The sequence below is a fragment of the Dromiciops gliroides genome, chromosome 2 (genome assembly GCF_019393635.1).
Source record: "Dromiciops gliroides isolate mDroGli1 chromosome 2, mDroGli1.pri, whole genome shotgun sequence".
Classification (NCBI taxonomy): domain Eukaryota; kingdom Metazoa; phylum Chordata; class Mammalia; order Microbiotheria; family Microbiotheriidae; genus Dromiciops; species Dromiciops gliroides.
Genome location: NC_057862.1, coordinates 181,044,822 through 181,054,915, shown reverse-complemented (window position 1 = coordinate 181,054,915; position 10,094 = coordinate 181,044,822). Strand labels below are relative to the sequence as shown.

The window sequence follows — 10,094 nt, the reverse complement described above, 5'->3', positions numbered from 1 at the left end:
AAGAGAATATAGTTATTTTTCAAATAGTCCACATACCCCTTTAACTGGTTGGTTGTTTTCCCTGGGGTTTTGTGCATCTCACTAAGGTTGGTAACCCCTTCTTTCTGAAATAATTTCTATATCATTGCAAAACTGCTTAAATGCATATAAGATTTGGTTGCGCATTTATAGGGCAGAATTTTAATTTGAGTATTAAAAGTACAGAATTAAACTATTTTATATTCTAATAACTATTTTTCTCATTTTCTTCAGGAGACTTAATACTAAAAACTTGGATGAATGGCTGAACTAAATCATTCTACAGTGTCTGAGTTTGTCTTATTGGGACTTTGTGATTCATGGGAACTTCAGATTTTCTTTTTTATTTTTATCTTCATGTTCTACCTCATCATTGTTTTCGGTAACATATTTATTGTGATGTTAGTTTTCACTGACCCCCATCTCCATTCCCCCATGTACTTCCTGTTAGCCAACCTCTCTTTTGTTGATTTGTGCCTTTCCTCAGTCACCACACCAAAGATGATCACAGACCTGCTCAAGGAAAACAAAACCATCTCCTTTGGGGGCTGCATGTGTCAGGTCTTCTTTGTGCATCTTGCTGGAGGGTGTGAGATGGTGGTGCTTGTGGCCATGGCCTATGACCGCTATGTAGCCATATGCAAGCCACTCCACTATACAGTCATCATGAGCCAAAGAAAATGCATTTTTCTTGTAATCCTCTCATGGATTATTGGATTTGTACACTCTGTGAGTCAATTGGTTGTAATTGTGGAGCTGCCTTTCTGTGGCCCTAGAGTAATCAACAGTTTTTTCTGTGATATCCCACTGGTGATTGAACTTGCCTGCCTTGAATCCTATTTCCTGGAAATCTTGATGAATTGTGACAGTGGTGTTCTTACTTTTATATCCTTTATTCTCTTACTGATCTCCTATATTTACATCCTATTCACAGTTCGTCATCACTCCAAGGATGGGGCATTTAAGGCACTCTCCACTTGCACTGCTCATATCACAGTGGTGGTGTTATACTTTGGACCCTGCATCTTGATCTATGTGTGGCCACTTAATATACCATCAGTGGACAAATTTCTTGCTGTGTTTTACTCAGTCATCACACCTCTCCTGAATCCAGCCATCTATACATTTAGAAACAAAGAGATGAAAGTTGCACTAAGGAGACTTAAAAGTCAATATGTGTGTTCTAAGTAAAATTTGTAAGAGCTGTGTAATTATGAGTCCCATATTTTATGCATCTCAGTGGACCGGAGAGTAATGGCTTCAAGCATGTTGCATACAATTCCAGGTACTAAATTTGCACAATGAAGTTACCAATAATCCCATTTATAAAATTAGTATGTTGATAATGAAAGAAATAAACAGTTTGTTGTGTTATTTATCATTAACATATTTTTCATTATTATATTATATAGGATATTTAACAAGACAATAATGAATTTTCCTAGAAAAATTCACAGGAACAAATGGATTCTTAAGTGAAGTCTACCAAATGTTTAAAGAAAAATTAATCTCACATATTATATGAATTATTTGGAAAAATAGGTGGAGTCCTTTCTAATTTCTTTTGTGACACAAATATTGTGTTGATACCTAAACCAGGAAGATCTAAAATAGAGAGAGAAAATTATAGATCAATTTCCCTAATGAATATCAATGCAAAAATTTTAAATAAACTACTAGCAAAGGGATTATAGCAATATATCACAAGTATTATCTCTTCCATTATTTAACATTGTACTAGAAATAACAGCTATAGAAATGAGAAGATAAAAATTAAATAATTTGAATAAGTGATAAGAAAACAAAACTACCACTTTGCAGATAATTTGATTTTATAGTTTGAAAATCACAGAGAATCAACTACAAAACTATCTGAAATTTTTAACAACTTTAGCAAAATTGAAGAATACAAAATTCATCCACATAAATTAGCAGCATTCCTATATGTTAAAAGCAAGATAAAGAAATGAAATTCCATTAAATGTAACTGCACACAAATTAAAATACTTGGAAATTTACCTGTCAAGACAAAGCCAGGCACTATATGAACACTATTATAAAACACTTTTCACATAGATAAAGTGAGATCTAAAAAGTTTGAAAATAATTAATTGCTCATGGATAGTCCACATCAATATAATAAAATGACAATTCTATCTGTGCCATACCAATCAAATAATTAACAAAATTTTTATAGAGCTAGAAAGAATAATAATAAAATTCATCTTGAAGAAGAAAAACTTAAGGATTTCAAAGGAATCAATAAAAAATTCAAAAGGTAGTCTAGCCATATCAGATCTCAAGCTCTATTATAAAGCATTGATTATCAAAACAATCTGGTATAGGCTACCAAATAGAGTGGTAGGTCATGGAACAGATTAGGTATAAATTATATTAAAATAAATACCCATAACATTCTAGTTTATGATAACCCCCAAAATTCAAGATGTTGGAACAAAAACTCATTACTTCACAAAAATGCTGAGAAAATTGGAAAATAGTATGGCAGAAACTATGTATAGACCAACATCTCTCACCCTATACCAATTCAAAATGGGTACATTCTTCATACAAAAGGGGTGATGACATAAGCAATTTGAGAGAGCATAGAATAGTTTATCTGTCAGAACTATGAGGAAGGGAAAATTTATGACAAAACAAGATACAGGGAGCATTAAAAATGTAAAATAGATAATTTTTATTATATAAAATTAAAAAGGGGCAGCTAGGTGGCACAGTGGATAAAGCACTCACCCAGGATTCAGGAGGACCTGAGTTCAAATCCAGCCTCAGAGACGTGACACTTACTAGCTGTGTGACCCTGGGCAAGTCACTTAACCCCAATTGCCCTGCAAAAAGAAAATTAAAAAGTTTTTGCACAAATAAAACCAATGCATTGAAATTCCTATGGAAAGCAGAAAACTGGGAAAAATTGCAGCACATAGTTCTGAGGAACTTCTCAAATATATGAAGAACAGAGTTAAATTTATAAAAATACAAGTCATTCCCTAATTGAGAAATGGTCAAAGGATATGAGCAAGCAATTTTCAGAGAAGGAAATCACAGCTATCTATAGCCATATCAAAAAATGCTCTAAATCACTATTGAGTAGAGAAATTCAAATTAAAACAACCTCACACCTATCACAGTGGTTAATATGACAAAATAGGAATATGTTGGATGTTGGAGGGGATGTGGAAAAACTGGAATGCTTATGAACTGTTCATGGTCTTGTGAACTAATCCAATCATTCTGAAGAACAACTTGGCACTATGACTATAAAATATATAATAGGGCTATAAAACTGCATATCCTTTGATCCAGTAATACCATTGCTTTGGTCCATATCCCAACAACATCAATAAAAGGGAAAAGGACCTATTTGTACAAAAAATATTTACGGCAATTCTTTTTGTTATTTTTTTAAGTTAGTAAATATTTTTATGTATGGTTTTATGTTCCAATTTTTATTCCTTATTCTCTCCCTCTTCTTCCCCCTCCCTCAGGTGGTTAGCAATCAAATATAGGTTATGCTTTTATGATTATGTAAAACCTTAACACGTTAGTCATTTTGTATAAAAAATCTTGAATAAAAGAAAAAATGAAAGAAAGTGAAAAAATAGCTTGCTTCAGTTTGTATTCCATCAATATTAGTTGTTTCTTTGGAGGTGGATAGTATGTTTCATCATTAGTCCTTTGGGATTTTATTGGATCATTGTATTGTTGAGAATTAGCAAGTCTTTTTGTATGGCTAAAAATTAGAAATTGAAGTGATGTCTATTAGTTGGGGAATGACTAAACAAGGTATGGTAAATTATTGTAATGGAATACTATTGTGCTATAAGAAATTGACAGGCAGGATGATTTCAGAAAATCTTGGAAAGACTTACATGAATGAGTGCATAGTGATGTGAACAGAACCAGGAGAATGTTGTACACAGCAACAATTATATTATTTTGTGAAGCATTGTGAATGACTTAGCTTTTCTTAGCAATGCAATGATAACAAGTCAATTCCAAATGACTAGTTATGAAGCCTACTATCTGCCTCCAGGGAAAGATGGATTTATATTCAATACAGACTGAAGTATGTTATTTTCACTTTCTTATATTTGAATCATAAAATGGTTCTTGTGGAAATGTTTAACATAATTGCACATGTATAACTTACATGTGATTACTTACTATCTCAGGGAGAGGGGAGGGCAGGGAGGGATAGAATTTGGAAATCCAAACTTTAAATAAAACAATTATAAGAATTTTAAAAAAAGATAAAAAGGTACATGTATCATCTTCCTATATATTAATGTAAAAATTTTGACTTTTTAGGGTCCTTTATGATTATTCTTTCATGTTTATCTTTTTATGCTTTTCTTGAGACTTTTGTTTAAATGACAAATCTATTAAATTCTGATCTTTTCATCAGGAATGCCTCAAAGCACTCCATTTCATTAAATTTCCATTCCCTCCTTGTAGGATTATACTCAGTTTTGCTGGGCAGATTAGTCTTGGTTGTAACCCAAGGTCCTTTGTCTTCTAGAATATCAAATTAAAACCCCTCAAATCCTTTAATGTAGAAGCTGCTAAATCTAGTGTGATCTTGAACATGGTTCCCTTATATTTGAATTATTTCTTTCTGATTGCTTCAAGTATTTTCTTTATGCTTGAAAGCTCTGGAATATGGGTATAATATTCCTGGGAGTTTTCAGATCTCTTTTTCAAGAGGTGATTGGTAGATTCTTTTAGTTTCTATTTTATCCTTTCAATCCAAGATATTTGGGCAGTTTCCCTCCATAATGTCTCAGAACATGATGTTTAGTTCTTGATCATTTATCAATTGGTTAATGACTTACATTCTTTCAAATTTGACAAAGTTGTCAATATATTTCAGATATGAGACCTTTGTCACAGATACTGTCTATACATTTTACCCCCAATTTTTCTTCTCTTTTTGGCTTTATTGGTTTTATTTGTACAACACCTTTTTAAATTAATATAATGAAAATTACTCATTTTACATACCTATCAGCTCTTTATTATGATCTCTATCAGATGGTTCATAAATCCTCATATTCATAAGTCTGATAGTTAGAATGTTCCCTGTTCTAATTTTCTAATGTTATTTCCCTATCAAACTAGTTCATGAATCCATTTTAGCTTTATCTTGGTAAATTGTGTTAAGATACTGGTCTATACCCAATTTCTGTCTGACAGTTTTTCAGTTTTCTCAATAATTTTTAGCAAAGAGTGAATTCTTATCCCAGAAGCTCAGATCTTTATATTTGTCAAATGTAAGGTTATGTTCTTCCAAATGAATTTTGTTATTTTTACTAGCTCAATAAAATATATATTTGTAATTTTATTGGAATAACACTGAATAAGTAAACTAGTTTGGGTAGAATTGTCATTTTATTATATTGGCTGGGCCCACTCATTGATAATTAACACTTCTCCAATTATTTAAATGTGGTTTTATTTGTATAAAAAGTGTTTTAACATTTTGTTCATGTAGTTAAAAATGCTTCAATCTGTATTCAGACAGTTTGAGTTCTTTCTATGGGAATGGATAGCATTTTTCATCTTAAGTCCTTCAGAGTTCTCTTGGATCATTGCATTGCTGTGAAGAGCTAAGTAATTCATTGATAATCATCTTATAATATTGCTGTTAAATTGTACATAGTGCATTTCACTTTGCATCAGCTCATGTAAGTTTTTCCAGGTTTTTCTGAGAGCATCCTGCTCATCATTTTAAAGCACAATAGTACTCCATTATAGTCATATACTATAATTTGTTCAGCCATTCCCAATTGATAGACTTCCCCTGAACTTCCAGTTCTTTGCCACCAGCATAGAGGAACTATACATATTTTTGTACAAATAGGCCTTTATGTTCTGTTTTTAATCTCTTGGTTAATCTTGGTCAATCTTTTGGAAGTAGACCTAGTAGTGGTATTGAGAGGTAAAAGAGTATGTGGTTTCATAGCTCTTTGGGCATAGTTCCAAATTGCTCTACAGAACAGTTGAATCAGTTTAAAACTTCACCAAGAGTGCATTAATGTCTCATTTTCCCCACATCCCTTCCAGTATTTGTCATTTTTGACTTCTGTCCTATTAGTCAATCTAATTGGTATGAGGTAGTACTCCAGAATTGTTTTGATTTGTATCTCTCCAATTCATAGTGACAGCATTTTTTCCATAGGGCTATAGATAACTTTGATTACTTCATCAGAAAACTGTTCATATCTTTTGATCATTTATCAGTTGGGAAATGACTTTTTTTTCTAAATTTGTATCACTTTTCTATGTGTCTGAGAAAAGTTTCTCTTTATTAGAGAAACTTGCTTCAGATTTTCATAGTTATTATTGATAACTGTATTTCCCTCCATTCTATCCTCCCATTTATTCTATTCTCTCTCTTCTTTCACCCTGTTCCTCCTCAAAAGTGTTTTGCTTCTGACTACCCCATTCCCCAATCTCTCCCTCCCTTTTATCTCTTCCCTTCGCTTATCCCCCTCCCCTCCTACTTTCCTGCAGATAGATTTCTATACCCGACTGAGTGTGTATGTTGTTCCCTCTTTGAGTCAATTCTGATGAGAATAAGCGTCACTCATTTCCCTCCACTGAAAAAAGCTTTTTTATGTGAGATAATTTACTCCATTCCAACTTTCCCTTCCCTTTTCTCCCGGTGCATTCCTCTCTCATTCCTTAATGTTTTTTAGATTTCATCCCTTAATATTCAACTGATACCTCTTCTGTCTGTGTATATATGCTCCTTCCAACTGCCCTAAAATGAGAAAGCTTTTCTGAATTACAAATATCATCTTCCCATGTAGGAATGTAAACAGTTTAGTCTTATTATATCCCTTATGATTTCCTTTTTTTCTGTTTACCTTTTCATGCTTCTCTTGAGTCTTATATTTGAAAGTCAAATTTTCTATTCAGCTCTGGTCTTTTCATCAAGAATGCTTGAAAAGTCCTCTCTTTCATTGAATAAACATTTCCCCCCCCCGAAGGATTATAACTCAGTTTTTTTGGGTAGGTTATTATTGGTTGTAATTGCAGTTCTCTTGCCCTCTGAAATATCATATTCCTAGCCCTCCAATCATTTAATGTAGAAGCTGCTAAATCTTGTTATTCTGACCATGGCTCTACATACTTGAATTGTTTCTTTCTGGTTGCTTGCAATATTTTCTCCTTGACCTGGGAACTCTCGAATTTAGCTATAATATTCTTGAGACTTTTCATTTTGGGATCTCTTTCAGGAGGTTATTGGTGTATCTTTTAATTTCTATTTTACCCTCTAGTTCTAGAATATCAGGACAGTTTTCCTTGATAATTTCTTGAAAGATGATGCCTGGCTCTGTTTTCTTTAAACCACAGCTTTCAGGAAATTCAAGAATTTTAAAATTTTATCCCCCAGAAACATTTTCCAGGTCAGTTGTTTTTCTTTTATTTTTTCATTCTTTTGGTTTTGTTTGATTGTTTCTTGATTTCTCATAAAGTCATTAGCTTCCTTTTGTTCAATCTAATTTTTAAGGAGTTATATTCTTCAGTGAGCTTTTACACCCCCTTTTCCATTTGGCCAATTCTACTTTTTAAGGAGTTTTTTCTTCATTGAATTTTTGTGCCTCTTTTTCATTTGAGCAGTTCTGCTTTTCAAGACATTATTTTCATTGACTTTTTGTACCTGTTTTACCATCTTGTACTTCTTTTAATATAACCTGTTTTATAAAGTGTTATTTTCTTTAGTATTTTTTGTGTGTCTCCTTTACCAAGAGGTTGACTCTTTTTTTCTTGGTTTTCCAAGGTGGTATTTTCTAAGGAGAGGTTTGTTTATAGCTCTCCTGATCTGTGTTCTGATCTGTGAGAGAACAGAAGCACTCTTTTCTGTCCTGGAACTGTGACAACAGACTCTGCTCCACTGTGGTCACTAGCTCTGATTCCTCCTTATCCCTTGACTCCTTACTTTGTGACTGCCACCTAGGACTTTGATTTGCATGCGAGTATGGGCAAAGCAACAGAGTTCTACCTCAGTGTTAGCAAAGTGACCCCTGTAGTTTCCTTCTCACCAGTTATTGGACCCCCTTACCAAAGTGGGCTGAGAGCTCCTGAAATAGCTGCTGTCCCTGCTGACTCATTGGCTTCCAAGACAAGCTCATGGTTTGCTTGGGCTGGGTTTATGATGGTGCAGCCTGCACTAGACTCTGTTCCACTCTGAAACCAGTGCAACAGACTTTTCTTGCTGACCTTCTAAGTTAACTTTGGCTCAAAAATTATTTTACCCCATCCTTTTCTGGGTTCTGCTGCTCCAGGAATTGTCTTATGGCATTATTTAAAAGCATTTGGAGGGCTTTTGTGAAGACCTCAGGTTAGTTCCTGCCTTTTCTCTGACATCTTGGCACTTTACATTTTTGATACGGGTAATTTGGTTCTATTCTCTCTCTTTTTTTTTTTTTTTTAGTGAGGCAATTGGGGTTAAGTGACTTGCCCAGGGTCAGACAGCTAGTAAGTGTTAAGTGTCCGAGGTCGGATTTGAACTCAGGTACTCCTGATTCCAGGGCCGGTTATCCACTGCGCCACCTAGCTGCCCGTGGTTCTATTCTCTTTTAAAAAATCATATTAGCCAATGGTTTCTCTAGTTTATTTTATTTATTTATTTTGCAGGGCAATGAGGGTTAAGTGACTTGTCCAGGGTCACACAGCTAGTAAGTATCAAGTGCCTAAGGTTGTATTTGAACTCAGGTCCTCCTGAATCCAGGGCCAGTGCTTTATCCACTGTACCACCTGGCTGCCCTCTAGTTTATTATTTTTTTTTCCCATAAAATCAATTCCCAGTTTTATTGATTAATTCAGTGGTTTTATTACATTCAATTTAATTAATCTCACCTTTAAAATTTAGGATTTTCAATTTGGTGTTTAATTGGGGATTTTTAGTTTGTTCTTCTAGAGTTTGAATATTGAATACTGAATTCATTGGTCTACTCATTCTCTTCTTTGTTGTTATCACCATTTAGAGATATAGAATATTGTGGCAATTTGTCTCTATTGTCATTCTGTTTAGTAACATTTATTTATTATTTCCATGATTTGTTTTTGAACCCATTAATTCTTTAAGATTAAGTTGTTTTAGGCTAAAATTAGTTTTTAATCAGTGTTCCCATGGTCCATTATTAAATGTAATTTTTATTGTGATCTGAAAAGGATGCATTTAATTTTTAAAAATTTTTCTGCATTTAACTATAAAGTTTTTGTGTTCTAATATATGGTCAAGTTTTGTAACAGTACTATGTACCACTGAGGAAAAGATATATTTCTTTCCTTTTCCATTCAGTTCTCTCAAGATATCTATTATATGTAATTTATCCAAGATTCCACTCATCTTCTCGACTTCTTTCTTATGTATTTTGTCATTAGATTTATCAAGTTCTGGGAGGGGAAGATAGAAGTTCCCCCCTTTTTCGGTTTTGTTGTCTATTCCCCCTGTTGTTCATTTAGTTTTTTCTTTAAAAACATGGATGCTATAGTATTTGGTGTATATAGGTTTAATATTGTTATTACTTTATCATCTATTGTACCTTCTATCATAATATACTTTTCCCATTTATCTCTTTTAATTAAATATATTTTAACTTTACCTTTGATTTCATGATAACTACTCCTGCTTTTGGTGGGGGGGGCATTAGCTGAAGAATTCTAATAATTTAAAAGTTATTTTTCCTCAATATATTTTCCAGGTAAATTGTTTTTCTGATGAGATATTTCATAATTTCTTCTATTTTTCACTCTTTTGACTTAAATTTTTTTTTGATGTCTCATGGAATCATTAGCTTCCCCTTCCCCACTTATAATTTTTTTTAATTTTGTTTTTTTGTGGGGCAATGAGGGTTAAGTGACTTGCCCAGGGTCACACAGCTAGTACGTGTAAAGTATCTAAGGCTGGATTTGAACTCAGGTGCTCCTGAATCCAGGGCCGGTGCTTTATCCACTGCGCCATCTAGCTGCCCCTAAATTCTACTTTTTAAGGAGTATTTTTCTTCAATGAATTTTTGTGCCTCATTTCCTAAAAGTTCTTTTCT

At 33.4% G+C, this 10,094-nt stretch overlaps 1 protein-coding gene across 1 annotated transcript; it reads left to right on the top strand.

Moving 5' to 3' along the window:
- The first annotated feature begins 279 nt into the window (after positions 1-279).
- Positions 280-1,209, top strand: LOC122742294 (olfactory receptor 4F4-like). Its single transcript, XM_043986436.1, has one exon. It carries the CDS (start codon positions 280-282, stop codon positions 1,207-1,209), a length of 930 nt encoding a protein of 309 aa, XP_043842371.1.
- Positions 1,210-10,094: the final 8,885 nt, after the last annotated feature.

Bases quoted from the DNA above. Each gene is read 5' to 3' on its own strand.
- LOC122742294 (XM_043986436.1), top strand. From the start codon at position 280: ATGGCTGAACTAAATCATTCTACAGTGTCTGAGTTTGTCTTATTGGGA.